Genomic DNA, 19091 nt, shown 5'->3' on the forward strand with positions numbered 1-19091 from the left:
TGTTTAGTCTTTGCACTTTGTATCTGATTTCCTTCTGTGTCAGATTCAAATTCTTCATGATCTTGTTCATGGGCCTGTGTCTTGCAACTTCCCTCATCTCCAACACCCACAGGCAATTCTTTACCCTTTCTGATGCCAGATCCCCTTTTACCTAGAATAGCCACTGTCGTCTCCTCATTCCTCATCAGGATTCACTACTTCCAGATAGGTAGTCTTAACCTTGACCTCTACTCCTATAATCTTGTCAAATATTTCCCCTCAATTCTTAATATGTTAACTTAATAAAAACACAAAATCCTACTCTTTCTAATAACTATTTAAACATCTCACATAAAGACACAACCAACTAGCAAGATATTAATATAATTTGAACTTATTTCAAGGTCTTCTTATTGTCCACGGTGAGGACATGGGTTACTGTATCCTCACCTGGTTTAAATTGACATAGTTCTATTGATTTCAGTGGAGCCACACTGACTTACACCTGCTGAGGATCTTGCTTCTTATCTCTTTCCTTTGTTCATAGTTATCCCTTGCTGTATTATGTCTGAATTAAATTGTAAGCACATCGGGGGGGGGGGGGTAGGGATCTGTCATTGTTTACATAGCACCATATACATCTATGTTGCTTTATAAATAATTCAAATATATGCATATATTTTATTCAATGTTTACTTAATTTAGCATAGTAAAAACTGTAGGTTAGATTTAATATATAGCAAAATTATTTAAGATTTTACTTTTCTGTGTTTGAGTTCTGAGTGGTTGAACTTTAACTCCTGCTAAACTACTAGGAGTTGACAGTCCTTCCATAGTTTATTTCAAAGAGTGTCTGTTCAAGATTTGCAGCTAGGTCTCAGACTTGACCAGTAATCTTGATGTCATGAAATATTAATGATTGACTTATAAGTTATATATGTGCCAGTGATTTATTTAAATGTGCTAGAATGTTGTTAATTTGCAAGGAAGTCAGTGGGGCCAGAGTGTCAAATTGTGGCTTGCTAGCTCAATGGTACAGAGGCTTAAAGAGGTGCAAGGCTCCTCCTTATGCCCCTGTGTGCCAGCTACCCACAACACAGGATGTGCAAGAGGAGGAAGTGGGCCCTGCAGAGTCATTTACACCACCCCTCGCTAAGGTGGGTGAGAATGGGGCAGGGACTAGGTAGAGCCTTGGCTCTGTTACCCCAATATACCAACTGGCATAGCTATGCTGGCACACTAGCGAATGTGTGCTATGCCAGGTATAGACTCTGCACAGTTACTCCCTCTTGGAGTAGCAGGGAAAACAGGAAGAAGAGTGTGACTTGCTGAATTATAGTTGCCCTCCTGGGTTACTCCAGGGGCAGCACAATGCTGCACTACCCCTTACTCTGGGTTTAGATCATGACTACAATTAGTAGAACTCACTAATTCTCACAGTTTAAAGGTTAAGTGTAACCAAGCAGAGTTACCAACCTGAAAAATAAGGCTATTCACTGTAAATAAAGTAGACGTCTTTATTTTGTGTATATGTTTTGTTGTATGAAGGAAGACAAATGTAGCCTGATCAATGTGAGGAAAAAATTGTTAAAATAATATGTTTAATATAGAGACGGAAGACCAAGCAATTGTCAACATCTGAGTTAAATCTATCCCTGAGTCTTTTTATTAGATTGTGCTTATTTTGATATATAGGGATAAATGGAAAGCAGTGACTGCTAAATTGCATCTTCTTCTGACGCTAGAATAGAGGTGGGCAAACTATGGCCTGCAGGCCACATCCGGCCCGCGGGACCCTCCTGCCCGGCTCCTGGCTCGGGAGGCTAGCCCCCAGCCCCTCACCTGCTGTTCCCCCTCCCCCGCAGCCACAGCCTCAGCCACTATGCCACCGGCACAATGCTCTGGGCGGCAGTGCAGCTGCAGAGCCGCGGCCTGACCCGGTGCTCTGTGCCGCGCGGTGGCGTGGCTGGCTCCAGCCGGGCAGCACAGCTGCCTGTCCTGGTACTCTGGGCAGTGTGGCTGTAGCGCCGCCAGCCACCGGTTGGATAGAGGGCAGGGGAGTTCGAAGTGGTAGTCAGGGGGCGGGGGTGTGGATAGGGATCGGGGCCTTCAGAGGGCCAGGAGCAGGGGGGTTGAATGGGGGCAGGGGTCCCTGGGGGCAGTCAGGAATGAGAGGAGGGGTTGGATGGGGTGGCAGGGGGCAGTAAGGGGTGGGGGGTCCCGGGATGGTCAGGGGACAGGGCACGAGGGTTTGTGGATGGGGAAGGAGTCCTGGGGGGCCACCAGGGGGCGAGAAGCGGGCGGGGGGGTCGGATAGGGGGTGAGGGCTGGGCCACGCCTGGTTGTTTGGGGAGGCACAGCCTCCCCTAACCGGCCCTCTATACAATTTTGGAAACCCGATGTGGCCCATAGGCCAAAAAGTTTGTCCACCCCTGGGCTAGAAGTTGCGTTTAAAGAAAACCCCCAAAACTACCCCTCCCTCCAAACATACACAAATAGTGACAAAAGGTGTGTGCATGGGGCCTTGTAAACAGATAAAGTTTCTGCCCCCAGGAGTTCATAATCAATACTAAAGAACACAAGAAATTGCCACACACTCAGTGTGTATGTTGACTGTATACCGGGCGTGATTAGGAAGGAAAAGACTCAATAAAAAATAAGGAGATAAGAGTACTGTAAAGCATCATACTTTGTTTTCAGTTTTTAGAAAATCTGCCCTTTGTGAATGAATAATGGTGTACGTAGGAAATACAATGTAGGTAATCACAACTTGATTCAAGACACAGTAGCTTCTTACCCAGGTTTGTTAAAGCAGACAGCTGTTATAAACTGTGCTCAAGGTTATAAGTACACCATCACAAACATCTTTTTTTCCAGTAACTCAAAGTTTCTATAGTTTCGTGTTTAATCTTAAATTACATTGCCTTTTTGGAAATTCCTAAACTGAAGATGGGCAAGAACTGAGCTGCTAGAATATTTTGATTTTCATTGGTTCCTGATTGTTGATACCTGTCCTTGCTAACTTGATGGGAAGAGCTACTCTGTCAGTCTGCGCTCGTGTAACCAAATTACAGAAACTAATAAATAAATGTTTTGTATTAAGGAATGCCCAAGCGCCTCCCACCTGGCTTCCCTGGAGGGCAAACTAATCAAAACTTCATGCAAAGTCAGGTGCCTTCAACAGTACCCGGTACACCTGTGAGCAGTGGAGCCCCTCAGCTACAAACAAGTCAAAATGTGCAACATCCAGGTGTGTCAAGTGTATTTTTCTTCTGTACGCCTCAAAATTTGTTTACTTGTCTTTATTCTGTAATTAACTTTTAGTCCTGTAATGTAGGCAGCTTTGTACAGCAAAAATGTTCTACTCTTGCCAATTTTATATAATTTCTGCTAGCTGGGGCTGGGAATACTGCAGAGGCAGCATGCTTAGCTTCCAGGGTGACAGCAAGCACAGGAAGTTCCTCATTTCTCAAACAACCCCATCTGCCATTGCTCAGAGTGGTGTTGCTTGTGAGCTCCAGAGGTAACTGCATCCAGCCTTCTTTGTCTGAAAAGATTGTTCTTCAACACTGGGTCTCTGAGTATAGAAACAGTAAAGGGGAGATCCAGAAGGGATGTCCTCCCCACGAGAAGAATCTTGGGTATAGTTTAAAACAATATGTGTTATCTTTGTCATAGAAGAAATATAGTCCCGCGTATTCTCTATTAAAACTTTTCATCTTCCAATAAACTTTTAAAGCTACTCCTGTTTAGAGACAGTCACATTTTTGTCTCTTTTGATTACAGGCAATTTCCTTTTTAATGCTTCAGTCACGTGCCAAATATAGTCCTCTAGCCTGACTTTTCTTCTCAGTTCTGCAAGCTCTGATCATGTCATCTTGTCAGTATTCCTCATATGTTGCTGTCTTTATTATGAAACATATTATGGAATAGCTTCAAGATTTGAAGCTTGTTTATGTAGGAACTAACACACTTTTACTGGATTGGATTAAGTCCTAGCCCTTTTCACTTCCATGTGACTATCTGCCATAGTGTCAAATGTTGTGGCAGAAATTTGTGGATGTGTTGACAAATATTTTAAATCACTGGTAAAATAAATGATAAAGTAACTAAATTGGTGTGTTTCTCTTTTAACTAAGTTATTTGTGTATCTAATGCCAGTGCAAGTTTTAATGTTTAACTTTAATTTTTCATATTTTGTAAGGCGGTCAAGGATCTGGCCCTCCTCAAAATCAGATGCAGGTACCACATGGCCCACCAAATCTGATGCAGACCGGTTTAATGGGACTTCATGGAAATATAAACAACCAGCAGGCTGGTGCTAGTGGAGTTCCACAAGTTAATCTGGGCAACATGCAGGGACAGCCTCAGCAAGGACCACAGTCTCAGCTTATGGGAATGCATCAGCAAATTGTACCCTCCCAAGCACAAATGGTGAACATTCAGGCTCAAGGATCTCTAAATCCACAAAACCAGATGATACTTTCTCGAGCCCAGCTTATGCCACAAGGCCAAATGATGGTAACACCCCAAAACCAAAATCTTGGTCCGTCACCACAAAGGATGACTCCACCCAAGCAAATGATTCCCCAGCAGGGCCAACAGATGATGACGACACATAATCAAATGATGGGACCTCAAGGCCAGGTCTTGCTACAGCAAAACTCAATGATGGAACAGATGATGACCAATCAGATGCAAGGCAATAAACAACCATTTAATACTCAAAACCAATCTAATGTTATGACGGGGCCAGCTCAAATAATGCGAGGACCAACCCCAAATATGCAAGGAAACATGGTGCAGTTCACCATGGCACAGCAAGGCCCTGTAAATGGCAATCCTTCTCAGGTTATGGGAATTCAAGGACAGGTTTTAAGACCCACAGTACCTGGCCCCCACATGTCTCAGCAACATGGGGATTCTGTTACTACAACAAACAGTGATGTAAACTTGACACAGATGTTACCTGAAGTTCCCATACAGCAGCCAAATATGGTGCCTTCCCACTTGCAGGCAATGCAAGGAAACAATAATAATTCGGGGAGTCATTTTACTGGACATGGGCTACCTTTTAATGCCTCTTTTAGTGGACCACCAAATGGGAATCAGATTTCCTGTGGACAAAATCCTGGTTTTCCAGTCAATAAAGATGTCACTCTAACAAGTCCGCTGTTGGTAAACTTGCTACAAAGTGATATATCTGCTGGACATTTTGGTGTGAACAACAAACAGAACAATCAGAATGCCAATAAACCCAAAAAGAAAAAGCCTCCAAGGAAGAAGAAAAATAATCAGCAAGTAGAACAAACTAAGTAAGTTTAACATTCTCTTGTTTTCAGCAAGACGACGTGTGTGTGTGTGTGTGTGTCTCCCCGTCCTAGACGTTTGCATGTTGCAGCAAAAGTATTTTTGAAGAAAGATTAAATGATAAAGCAATGGTAGTTCTGCCATTGCAGCTCTGCCTCATTCAGGGTGAGCGTGGGTAGGGAATTAAACTACAAAAATAAATTGGCCATCATCCCAGTTTTGTGCATCACTCACAACCGTTACCGTAATGTTGGCATCTTCCAGCTGAAGGGCCTATGTGAGACTGCTGTGTCAGTGCCCCCGACTGTTGAGGGGAATCGAAGGTGTACAAGTTGTTCTATAACAGCAACAGAAGCAGCAGCTCTGCAGGACTTTGGAGGGAGCATTCGTACTTATGCGGCATGACAGACACAGTGAGAAGGGTTGAGGGGCACTTTCAGAAGTGCTGCTAATTAGTGTGCATACATCTGTTGAGGGTTCCAATGCCACACCTAAAATAATGATCGTGAGCCGTCATTATCTTAAAGCTGTTCAACCTGGTGCCTTTTCCCCCTAGAATGGATCAGGGATGATAGAACCTCAGCTTCATTCATCAATAAACCCCTTATTTGTAGCTATATAATATTGTAATGAGCAAATCTTCTTAAAATTAGGCTGGCTGTTGTTAAGGTTGCTCAACTTATTCCATTATAAGATCCTGTTTTCAATCACATATAACTTTGAACCTAAATGGTTAGTTTGGCAAACTTTCCATTCTATATGTCTAAGTGTAAAATGTTTTGGAAAACTTTAGCCAAAATGGTTCAGCCATTTCAAAGAAAAAGGCTAAAGAAAAATACATAGTTTTGCTTACACGTTAAAAAACAATTCTGGCAACCTTTTCTTTGGAAACATCTGGTGCTCCCATTCTTTGAGGCAGGGATTGACTTTGGCACGAGTGGTATTTGTGTCAGGGATATGCCATTTGCTGTTCTCATGGGTATCTGTCTGAATTTGGACAAGTTATAAGCCTTGAAAAAATCAAAGTTGCACATGCTCAGTTGAAACTTCTTAAATTTTAGCAGCTAAATTCTCCAAAGATTCTGTGCTCACTGGACATGCTTCAGCCTGGGACAAAGTAGGGCTTTCCCTGCAATTGCAGCTCTGAGATGCTGCAGGCTGTGCCAGGTCTGGACACCTGAAGTGAGAGCAGAGAGACTGTTTTTCTCTACTCTTAATATCCCCACTGTTGGGCCCAGGCAGTATTGAGGAGGAAGCTATCTGATTCAAATGCAGAGGGGCAAGAGCTGGGCCTATGGCGGGGAAGAGAGGGAACTAGGAGTGGAGGCTGACAGGGAAGAGGGAAATTGGGGGAGGGGCTGGGGTAGAAGCCTGGGACTTGGAAGATGACAAGTCTGAGGGGTGGAGACTAGGAATGGGTAGGAGAGGGGAATGGGATTGGAATGAAGAGTCAGGGGTGGGGAAGAGACAAGATTGGGACAGGGACAGGTTGGAAGAGAGAGGGCACAAAGGGTCATGCTTGGGAGGAATGGTCAGAAGAGTCTGTGCCCACAAGATCCTGAATCTGACCATTCCTCTGCTGTCAGCAAATGCCAGTGAAAACCACTGGCAAAGTATCCCATCCTCCTTTACTGCTGGTCCACATACAGGATGATAGTCTACTACTGCTATCAGTTAATTCTGTTAGTTCAAGTGAAAAGATCTGTGATGGATCTGAGGGTTTCAACTTTGCTTGTGACCCATGTTGGTTTCAGTATGAAGCCACATGGTAGAATTTCTGATTTTTCTGTTTACTTTTTAAAAACCTTGGAAATTACATACACACACAAGCTACATTAAAAGAATATTATTAAGGTTGCAAAGACAAGCACTCAGAAGTTAGCACATGCCAGAATTAAGGTTGCCTGTGAAAACTTTAATTTGTCCCTCTTCTGCGTATGCATTATGGTACAGTTTTTAATTACATGATATCACACACATTTTTTCCCCCACAAGAGCCCTGTCTTGCACAGAATGCATGGTGCTCACTTAATGAGAAGCTGTTGGATATTTTGTTTTCTCCTCATTGTTCAATATATGGCCCCGGATCTGCCTTACTCCAAACTATCCAAATCCTGCTCTGAAGACAGAATTATTCATTTCCTCTTGGGATGATCTATAGTTATCATCACTACAGTATCTGAGTGCTTCACAAACATTAATGAATTTATTTTTACAACACCCCTTTGAGATGTGATTTTTATCGCCTTTTTACAGATAGGGAGCTGAGGCACAGCTTGATTAAGGTCAGAAGTACCCACTAATTTTGGGTGTCCAAATTGAGACACTAAGGATATGGATTTTTCAGGTGCTTGGCACTATAAAGCATTTTATATGTTCCAAGCACAGTTCCCATTGACTTCAGTTGCAGCCTTGAGTGCTCAGCACTTCTGCAAATCAGACTCCAGGGTCTCAAATCAGGCACCAGAAAATTAGGAATACTTGATCAGTGACCACCTGTGAAAAGTTATTGGTTCAAGTGGCTTGCCCAGCACCATGTAGGAGTTCTATGGTAGGGGCAGGGATCAAATCAGTTTCTCCAAGGCAGCATTTAACTTCCTTACCCATGAGCCCATCCTTTCTTTTCCTGCAATTCCCTGCTTCGTTCACTGCATGCTTTCCAATTTCATTAACAAATAAAGCAGGGGTCCTACAGACAACACTCTCTTTCACTACACAACCCTAATTTATCCCCAGAACAGGTTCATCATGTGCAATGAATGAGACAGGGGCCCTGTGGAAAGAATACTATATGTTCATGTAATTTAAGGCTGCATCATAATGCCTATGCACAAGGGGGACAAATCAAGGCTGCTCAGGCAACCTTAATTTTGCATATCTTAATTGCTGAGTGTTTGACCTTGCAATGTATCTTTTTAATGTATTTTGTGTATGTATGTTTGTACAGTGTCTCAAACTCCTGTTGCATTCTTCAGAACTAATCCTTGAGAACAAAAGCAACTGAAGTGTTACAACAAAAGCGACTTATAGTGGAATTAAATGCACCGAATATGGTATCATATCCCGGTATCAAAGAGCGTTCTAACAATCTTATGAAATGTCTGAATCTTTCTACATTCCATAGAAAGAATCACACTTTCAGTTAATACAATGACCTTCTTGAAAAGGATCTGATTTATTTGTTGCAAATAATTGTTTTCCCTTTTATCAGAATGTTTCACTTTTATCCAGCACCTGGCGTCCAAAGATTTCCAAGTGTTTTACAAACAGTAGTTAATTATTACTCGCTATAGGAGAGGAATTTGTTGATATCACTTCAGCCACCACTGGGATAAAACACAGCAGCTGTTTAGCAGTGCCCAGTAGCACTGTATGGCAAGTTAAAATAACAGAAGCTTTAGTTGCCCTTCTTGTTTCCCACAGCAACAACAAAATAATAATGCAGAACAGAACAAAAAAGTGGCGTGTTTTCTGAAAAGTAAAGTTGTTAATAATTAACATTACTTTAAAGAAAGCCAATGTTAATATTTTGTTTTCATCAGTTGCCACCTTGATGGTCACTGGGCTTCATTATGAGCCTAGAAGACATCAATATATGGATTTGTAAAGCTGTCCTCTGGAATTACAATGCCACATAAAGCTATTTGTTCTCTTGATAGCCTTCTAAATAGGGATAAAAAATTCTACGTGCACCTTGTTTGTATTAAGCTGTGGCAATGATTATTCCTATCTTTAGATTTGTTTTACTACTGTACTGAATTTTCTTGTAGTAGTGCTTTGATATCATTGCCTGGCTGTTACAAAGTACAATTCTGTAACCTTTATACAGCATAGCATTTTGATGCTAAATTTTGTTTGGCTTAGTATTGAGCAGTCAGTAGTATTGTAAGAGTATGGCTGGACTCCTTTTTATTCCAAACTTTTGCCTTGCTGTCCTTCAGCATAGTCTTACTCTCATAGCTAAAACAGGTTTTTTCTCTCTTTCTGCCCTTCCTCTCCATCTAGCTACTTGGAGCTGCTTAGAGAAGCTTTATACTTGGTTTGTCTGGAAATCAGTCCTTTCAGTGATTGCCTAAAATTTTTTACTCTTAATTTACTTGGCTTGTATTAACTCCTTATGCATCAGAAACCAGAAGGATTTCTTTGCAGAGAGTTTTTCCTTAAAAGCTACAGAGCAGTTTCCATGCAAGCCATAGGGAAGAATGTAGAGCAGTGAACTTTGACTAAAAACAGTACTAGTGTGATCTGCACTTTTTTATTTTTATATGTATAAAATGATCATTGCACCTAAGGAACTTCATCATGTACCAGGGCCCTGTGGTGCCAGATGCTATACAGACACAGAACTAAAAGATGGTCCTTAAAAACGTTTCCATGTCTCCTTTTTCTTTTGGAAATTACACTTGTATTAATTCAGTGGCCAAAAGTTATGATAGTTATTGGTGTGTTAACTGAAACCATATTAGAGTACGAAAATGCCTAACTGTGTCTTTAAAAATAGTTTGTCCAATATGCAATTTTGAGGGTCGGTTCATGAGTGAGCAGAACACTTGAATGAAGATTTATTCTAAGAGAAATATTTGACCTGCAGCCTTAAGAGGTCAGTGTAGAGGGATGTTGAGGAGTAGCGGGAGGAAAAAAAGGACTACTTCATAGGATGACTACATAGCTCAGCTATGAGAAATTTTGCTCATTAGTGCAAACTTTTTAAATAGGCTTAGTATTACTAAATCTAAGTTTAATTAGACATTTTCCTTACAGCTCCGTGTATGTTCCCCTGTGTAGGGACAGCGCACATCAAAGGCACCAACAGGATGCAAAAAATAATGCACTGTATAAATCTGCACCTAAGGCTTTAGGATTTGCAGAACTCTGTATGAGGCAAGTTATGTGGAGGTGACATCTGCAATAATATAGTACATATTGGTAAGAAGGATTTAGCAGCTATGAGGTGATGGAGTCATAAGCACTGCTGGACAGAAGGGCATTTAGGAGGATTTTGTCATTTGATAAAGGGTCAGAGTGCTTTTAACTGGGAAGTGGAAGGGAACGTTCCTGGTTACACTCAAGGTGGTTGGTGTGGGGAGGTCATGGTTTCCCAGAATGCATGGAAAACCAAAGATTTTTACCACAACCAAATGCTGCAAATGTGAGCCCTTGTACAAAAGGGTAGGTCACTTTAGAGCCATGTGTATGCCGGATGCCTAGGACTGTTGCTGTCTGTGCCTTTCCTCTGATCTTACTTTTGCATGTCTTAATTCAGTCTTTTTTTAATTGCTGTATGTATATTTCAGTAGTGCCTCGTGAGCCAAAGTGAGAGTGGGGAAGTGTGGTCTAGTGGGTAGAGGACTGCGCTTGGGAGATCAGGGATCTATTCCCAGCTCTGCCATTGGCCTGCTGAGTGATCATGGTCAAGTCACTTCACTTCACTGTGTCTGTTTTCCCCTCTATACAATAGGGGTAATGATATTTTTATCTCTTTCATAAAGTGCTTTGAGCTCTACTGATGAAAAGCACTGGATAACAGCTGGATTTTATTATTATTTATTATATTCTTTCTCCTTATGGAGGGGTACTCCCTGCCTTTTGTTTCTCAGAATAGGATTTTTGAAATTAAATGTTGTGTTTCAGAGCTGAAGCTCTGTAGTGAAGGGTTTGCATATTCTGAAACATTAGGTTCAGATTTTTGGATTTGTCATAATCTGTTAATGGTTTTTTTAAATCCAAATGAGTGTGGGTGAAATTCAAATAATCAATATTTCATTCTGCCTCTCTACCATCCACATGTCAGTACTTCTGTATGTAATTAATCATTTGTTTTTTTGGCCTAATCTACACTTAAAATGTAGGTCAACATAGCTACAGCGCACTGGGATGTGCCAAATCCACTCCCCTAAGCACTGTAACTTTGCTGACCCAGCTGCTGGAGTAGATGCAGATAGATTGACAGAATAAGGCTTCGGTCAACCTAGCTACTAGGTGGTGGGGTTTCTACAGTGACGGAAAAACCCTTCTGTCACTGTAGGCTTTGTCTACGCTGCAGGGTTATGTCAGCATAGCGTTGGTGTCGTAGCTGTGCCATTATAGTTCCCATAATGCACACATGGCCTTAGTGTGCATAGTGAACTTCAGCCATATACACTATTTAAGGTTCAAATAAGTTATTAGTCATTGCTATACACAGAGCAAACAAAAATCTTAGCTGTGTGTTTGTAAAGCTCTCCACAACATACTTTGTAGATCAGCAGTTGTCTGACGATGATCTTTAGGAACTGACTTACAAACAGGGTTATTTGGTTGGGTTTAAGGCTCTTTCTTGCATAGAGATGCCATGTTGCTTTTTTTACCTATTATAATTCAAAAACTTAACATTTCTGGTTAGCTACCTAAGTATAAACATTTATATGAGTGTTTTATACTTGTCAAAATTATGAATAGCAAAATAACCAATTTAACAAATGGTGCATCACATTATAGACCATTGTACTAGCTCTCATTGCTAGCATCACAGCCCCTACCTTGCAACCTCCCTACATCTCTCCCTGGCTCTAAGGTAAGTTGCTGAGGAAGGGAATGGATTCCACTGACATTCACTTCCAGCTCAGATTATTGGGGGAGTAGGGGAAGGGCGGGGAACCTCTTCACTACTGTAACAGCTCCCCTCTTTTGCTGAAGTGATCTCACTTTAATTTTAACTTGGAGCTTTCATATACTTAAGGTTCTCCTCATCTTAAATGTATATGCATAGCTGTCAAGCAGTTGAGGTCCTTCAGTCTCCATCTCTGCCCTAGCTTTCTCAGAGATAGGTTATATTGACAGCGGACACCCTCTGGGTATGTTTGATGTCCATAGAATTGGCTGTTTTCTGTATTAGGAAAAGGCCGTTTTCAGTGTCTGTGAAAGGATTAGATACAATGGCCAAACTGACTATTTTGGTACTGTTTCTGCAGAGTTTAACCATGTATAATTGAGTTCCTGGTGACCAAGTTGCAGAGCCTCTGTATTCACTATCTACAGATCTCTACATTCTGAATAAACAGCCTTTGAAGTCTAGTATCTCAACGAATTTTTTCTGGAATCTCGATAGAGGACTGTGAGATATGGAACTAGTCTGTTATGAGTATAATATGGGAAATCATGGTACAGGACCTTTACAAAAATTAAACTCTTCTACCAACCATATGCAGTTACACTATAGCTGTCACTGTGTTATTAGAGAACTATTCAAGCAATCTGGGGACATGGGTTCTGTTTTCCTCTACTCCTTTTTCTGTGTGTGATCTTGGGCATGTCATTTAACCTGTGTTTGTGTCTACCTAGCTGTGAAATGGGAATGTTTACCCACTTAAGTAAAGCACTTCGAGATCTATGAATGAAAAATACTACATAAATGCTAAGGATTTTTTATTATTCAATCCTAAATAATTCAAGCAAATTTAGAACAAAATTGGGCACTGGCTCTGGAACCGCTGAATGTTCATTTAATTACTATTTATTATTTCTGTTTAAGTTCTTCAGAAACACGTCCAGCTGGCCTGGAGGAGACTGATCAGCCACCGTTGCCTGGAGATCAAGGAATGAATTTAGAGAACACTGGCCCCAAACTTTCAGATTTCACAAACAGACCACCAGGTGATAAGTTTCTTAACATGATCATATAAGGTAGTAAACAAATATGAGATATGGTATTTTTTGACTATGGGAATATTTTATATGGGGATATATATTGTTTCTTGACTGACATCAGGCATTAGCAAATAATTGCTGCTTGTTGTCTAAATGTTTTGTTTTATTTAAAGCTTTAATCTGTATTTGAACACTTAAGGCCAAATTCTGGTCTGCATTATACCTGGAGTATCCTATTGAATTAAATAGGATTATACAGGGATAACATTTTAACCTGTGAAATTTACTATAATTATTTGGCCAATATTCATTTTGCTTTCATGTTTCTTTCAGTGAAACTTAGAGATTTGTATTTGATTTGGAAATCCATTTGGGACTTATTTTTATTATTTTACCTGTTTTTTTTCCTTTGTGCTTGTATTTTTAAGTCTTTGGCTTATTGGTCTTAGAAGGCATAGAGTCAGAGATAACATTTGTCTTTAAAGACTGATTTCTTTACCTAAAAGTAGAAGTTTTTGTTTATTTTATTGCTTATTTTCGAAAGATATTATTGATGGAGACAGACTTGCTCATTGTCTTTCTTTAGAAGCGATCTAATTGTTAACATTATGGCCTATAGTACATCAAATTGATACGTTATGTATTTCTTAAATAATGCCATGGAGAAATTAGAAGTACAAGTAAAAGACCTAATTAGGTTTATCCTCCCAGCTTATACAGGATACAGACCGCAGATAGAGGATATTTCAGATGTTAAGCCATACTGGCCATTAGGACCACCACGCCATTTTTGCTGTTTGGCTATGTGATATGGTGTGGGATTTTGCAGTGTACCCCTGAAGGTATCGAATTGCAGTCACAAGTGTGCTCTTCAGAGTCCCGCCATTTCTGTTAATTTTTTTCCCCATTTCAAAGACGTGTAAATACAGGCAATGTTCACCTCCACCCTCGCCCGTGAAAACATCGGTATAAAAGCCGCTGCAGAGACTTTTCTCTGCAGGTGAAGTAGACCCAGAGTGGTAGCCACTGATTGCTGTAGTAAAATTACATGCCTCCTGCAATTCAAGGTCCTGGAAGTCGGCTGTATGTCGAATGATGGCATTTTATGTAAGCCCCGTCAAGGCACTGATAAATGCCATATGGGTTTTTTGTTTTCCCTCAGTAAAATGGCTCTTGTCCGGGGGGGTTTGTAACCCAGGTGTGAGTATAAACTTGTAGCTATTTATTAAAGAGAACACTGTCATGTTACAGTGATACAAAAGGAACATTATTTATCTGTTGGAGCTGGTCACACAAATACTGTTTTTTCTGAAGTGTCTAAGAATGAATAACTTATAGGTCTTTTTGGGTCTGTTTTTAGGTTATCCGTCTCAGCCAGCTGAACAAAGGCCTCTTCAGCAAATGCCACCTCAACTTATGCAACATGCACAGCAGCAGCAACAGCAGCAGGCGCCGCCACCCCAGGCACAGCCACCAACTCAGCAACAACAGCAACAAATGATGATGATGCTTATGATGCAACAGGATCCTAAATCAGTCAGGCTTCCTGTGCCACATGGTGTTCATCCACCTAGGGGCCCTTTAAATCCAGAGACTCAAAGAATGCCAATGCAGCAGAGTGGTAACATGTCAGTAATGGTTAGTTTACAAGGTCCTGGATCAGTACCTCCATCTCCTGATAAGCAGAGAATTTCTTTGCCAGGCAATCCTCCTCTGGGGAATAGTGCAAGAAAGATGGTTTACCAAGATAATGTACAGAATCCTTCCAGTTCACCACTGGGAGAAGTTTCATCAGTGCCCTCTCTCGCAGAAGGAAATGGAGCTGATGGGCCGCCAGCATCAGGGGCTCAAAATAATATGACCTCTCATTTAGTAGTTTCACAAACTCAGTTAATGATGACGGGGCCAAAACCTGGACCTTCTCCACTTTCAGCTTCCCAAGGTGCAAGTCCTCAACAACAATCTAATTCTTTACCTGGCTCTCATACACACCATTTCCCAAATGTTGCCACCCCATCTCAAACTTCAAGGCCTAAAACCCCAAACAGAGCAAGCCCAAGACCATACTATCCTCAGACTCCTAATAATCGTCCACCTAGCACAGAACCTTCAGAAATAAGCTTATCTCCAGAGAGACTTAATGCTTCTATTGCGGGTCTCTTTCCTCCCCAAATTAATATTCCTTTGCCTCCAAGGCCTAATCTTAACAGAGGATTTGATCAGCAGGGTCTTAATCCAACTACCTTGAAGGCCATTGGACAAGCCCCATCAAATCTCACAATTAACAATCAGTCTGGTTTTGCTGCTCCACAGTCACACAAGTTGGATACTGTTGTTGTCAATTCAGGAAAGCAAGCCAACACTGGAGGAACAAAGCGAGCAAGTCCAAGCAATAGCAGAAGGTCCAGTCCTGGATCTAGTAGGAAAACCACGCCAAGTCCTGGCAGACAAAATTCAAAAGCAGCTAAATTAGCATTGCCGACTCCACAGAACCCATCACTTTTGCAAAACATGGAATTACAAAGAAACATGGTAGTTGGTCCAACTTCTTTGCCAACGCCTGTGACAACAAGTTTTCCAAATAACAACATGCTGAATACTCAGAATCCTGCAATTTCTGTATCTGTTATGACTGGCATTCCTGAGGACAGCAAAGAGACCCTTAATGTTTCTCAAGATAATGAATGTCAGAGTACACAGGCTGTCCAGGGTAACAAAGACCAGCCTAATATTGAACTAAAAGGCATTCCCAGCCAAGAAATCAAAATGTTGGTCCCTGAAGAACAATCAAAAAAAGATGGGCCATCTTTAGATACCAACAGGCTTCCCGGCTTAGAGGAAAATAAGACTATGAGAGAGGCACCAACTTCCTTAAGTCAACTTCTTGATAATTCTGGAGCTCCCAATGTAACCATTAAACCCCCTGGGCTCACCAGTCTTGAATTACCATCAATGGTGACCTCTGGCGAAGAGCTAAAGAAGATAGCTGTTGTTCCTCCACTACAGGATTCCTCTTCAAGCAAAGAACTTTCTAGTTCCTTAAGCTTGCCTCAGAATAATGAAGCTTGTTCAACTCAAGTGCACCAAGAACTAGGAGAGATGAATTTAAATGTTACACAGAATGTCCCTCCAGTAATACAAAGACCTGTTAGCTCCTCCTCTATTTCGACTTCTTTACCACCCAATCAGATAACAGTTTTTGTAACTTCAAACCCCATTACATCTTCTGCTAACACATCAACACCATTGCCATCTCATTTACAGCCTACATTAGTCTCTACTGTCGTCACAATGCCCAATGTAGGTAACAAAGTTATGGTTTCTGAGGGACAATCAGCAGTTCAGTCTAATTCCCGGCCTCAGTTCATTACACCAGTTTTTATAAACTCATCTTCAATCATTCAGGTTATGAAAGGATCTCAGCCAAGTACAATTCCAACTGCACCATTGACCTCTAACTCTAATTTAATGCCTCAGTCAGTTGCAGTTGTTGGTCCTCTGCACATACCACAGAACATAAAGTTTTCATCAGGGCCTGCTCCTCCTAATAGTCCTGTCCCTAGTATACCAACAAGCAGGTCACTGGTTCTTAATCCACTGGCAGCTCCTATTCAGCTTCCTTCTCCCCCGTCTATGGCATCTTCAAATGTTCTTCCGCATCCTCATGTTCAACAAGTCAAAGATTTTAACCCAGATGAGTCCAGTTCTCAAGCTAGTGTATCAGCTGATCAGTGCTCTGTAACGGTGACACAGTCTGGAGCTGTGGTTTCATCTCTTCTAACAAGTAGTCCGGGATCTTCTGGAAACAGGCGAAGTCCAGTTTCATCCGGTAAGGGAAAGGGAAAAGTGGACAAGATTGGTCAATTTTTGCTGACCAAAGCATGTAAAAAAGTTACAGGCTCCCTTGAAAAAGGGGAGGAACAACATTCTTTGGATGGAGAAGTTGAAGGCCAGGGGCTAGAAATATCAGTCCCTAATAGTCTGGGAACAGAGCAAATACCTGTAGAACTAGACAATAGAACTGTAACACCTCCAGCACTCAGTCTTCTAAGACAGAGCACTTCTGGGCCTGGGAATTTGAGTGTTAGCACGGCTGCTACTGTATCTGCTTCTATATCTCCAAGCTTATCAAGCAACACTCCTCCCACAAATGTACTGTCGGTAGTAACCACTCCTGTAATCTCAGAGCTTGCACCCACCGCTCCAAGCACTAATAGTAACCGTGGTGGTTTACCAGATGAGCAAATTGGGATTGGCTTAGTGGAGGAAAAAGGAGGAGCACATCAGGAATTGCCACAGAATATAGGTACGTACTCTGTGTGCACTGTTATTCTCCCACCACCTCTTACAATTATGAGTCAGAAATTCAGCTGATACGTGGAGCTTTAGGAATATGCATTTGCAATTAACATAAAATCCAGACAGTTCAACAGAGGGTAATATAACCCAGTTGCTGCTCCTGGAGCATTGTTTTTATAGCATCTGAATGGTATAACTGTGCTTGTAACATTACACTGAAAATACACTTTTTTTAATGGAAATAAGCTTTCTCATTCCCACATTTAACTCAATTCTTACATAAGAGAATTGCTCTTGGTCACCTCTTGGAACAGAAACAAAAAGTGTCTTCATAAAAATTGTGATTTCAGTTCAGTTTTATGTGAGTCTTTGAGTGTATTAAGAGGCTGCATTAATTTTTTCTACTTGCTGAGCTTTTGAAAATAGTCCCAATTTTAAAATAATTTTATTATGTGAAATTCATAGTTTTTCTTGCTACCTGCAGTAGTTCTGAAAGATATTTGTGTTCAAAATACAAGTTTACTTGCTCAAAACCATTTCTTCCCCTTAATCCTCTTGTGAAGCAAAATACTTAACATGAGATTTCAATTGAGGTATGCTCTGATGCTATAATACATGAGTAATTTCACTTAAAGATCAAAAGTAGGGAGAAAAGTTGTATTTGAACACCTGTAAAGATGATAAAAGGTGTACATACAATTTCTGTTGTTTAATCTCTTGTGACCTCTAATTTCACCAGTTCTCCAACCAGGAAAACTCTGTATGGATTGGAAATATTCTTGCCAGAGAATGCAATTATGTTTTTGTATTACGTTTAGAGTGATTTTTCTTTCAAAGTACAATATGAAGTACAATTTTTGTCCCAAAGAAGTAAATGTGGGTAAGAAGACTTAACTGTGAGCATGAGCACAGGGGGGTCCCCATTCTAAACATGGTAACCCTTTCCGGAACCAGTTAATTCCCATACACGTGCAGCACCTTTTTTAATATTCTCTTTTTTCACTTAAAAGGAGTGAGTTTAAATATCCACGTTTCAGAGAGACAAACAGCGAGATGTAATTATGAGTAAATTTCATCTGAGTACGAAAAGATGTCTAACCTGGGGTTTTTTGGTCACGGTTACTATTCAAGCAACTGAACAGGTTTTAAGATGATCCAGCTAATTTTTGCTGTCCTTTTCATAGTCCCCCTGAAAATGAAATAGAAATAAAATAGCTTCTGAAGTAAATTCTCAGAAGCGTTTCCCATTAGTGCTTTATATCATGATATTTGGACACCGGGATTGAAATCGTGACACCATTGAATGGGAATTTTTCCATAGATGTGAATGCGGCCACAATTTCACCTGAAGTATTATTGATAGCTTTATCAGATAATTAGAAGTATGTCTTAACATTATTCCACAATGGGGAAAAAAAGCTGGTAACAAAAATTAGCCATGACAATCTTCCTCTAAAACATTAGTAGCAAACAATGTTGTGTTACTTTCCAAGTGACTTTGCTGCTGCTCCTTTTCTTCAGTATGTGAAATAAATACCGAGAAGAGGAATGGGAACAGATGGGTAATCTAGTTACAGAGAGAGGAGCTTTCATTGGAAGCATAAAATATAATATGGTAGAGTGACCTTGTTAGTTTGTGGGAATATAACCCCTGGAGTTATGTAGGTTTTATATCAAGAGTACAAAATAGATAGTTCTAATGTTTCCAGAAAGCTGCAGTTCCACACTTGAAAACTCCATGTCTCACTGAAAAGTAACAGGAACCGCCCCCCTTCCCCCCACCCCCTTTTTTTTTTTAAACATTCTGAAGGCCATGTAACCTTTTTCAGCCCACCTGGTTATGTAACATAGGCAATAGTTGCAAATCCATAATGTGG

At 40.9% G+C, this 19091-nt stretch overlaps 1 protein-coding gene across 4 annotated transcripts in view; it reads left to right on the top strand.

The window, feature by feature from the left end:
• The window catches only part of NCOA6 (nuclear receptor coactivator 6), a 72148-nt gene that overhangs the window by 34134 nt on the left and 18923 nt on the right, over window positions 1–19091 (top strand). For 2 of the 4 annotated variants that reach the window (XM_037915969.2, XM_037915968.2), the window contains 4 exons: window positions 3083–3229; window positions 4184–5294; window positions 12800–12921; window positions 14276–17221. In XM_037915969.2, the coding sequence (XP_037771897.1) occupies window positions 3083–3229; window positions 4184–5294; window positions 12800–12921; window positions 14276–17221 (4326 nt within the window). The remainder of the gene's footprint in view (window positions 1–3082; window positions 3230–4183; window positions 5295–12799; window positions 12922–14275; window positions 17222–19091) is intronic. The other 2 variants (XM_037915970.2, XM_043527522.1) reach the window with 1 other exon arrangement.

This window comes from Chelonia mydas, chromosome 13 (assembly GCF_015237465.2).
Source record: "Chelonia mydas isolate rCheMyd1 chromosome 13, rCheMyd1.pri.v2, whole genome shotgun sequence".
NCBI classification, from domain to species: Eukaryota; Metazoa; Chordata; order Testudines; family Cheloniidae; genus Chelonia; species Chelonia mydas.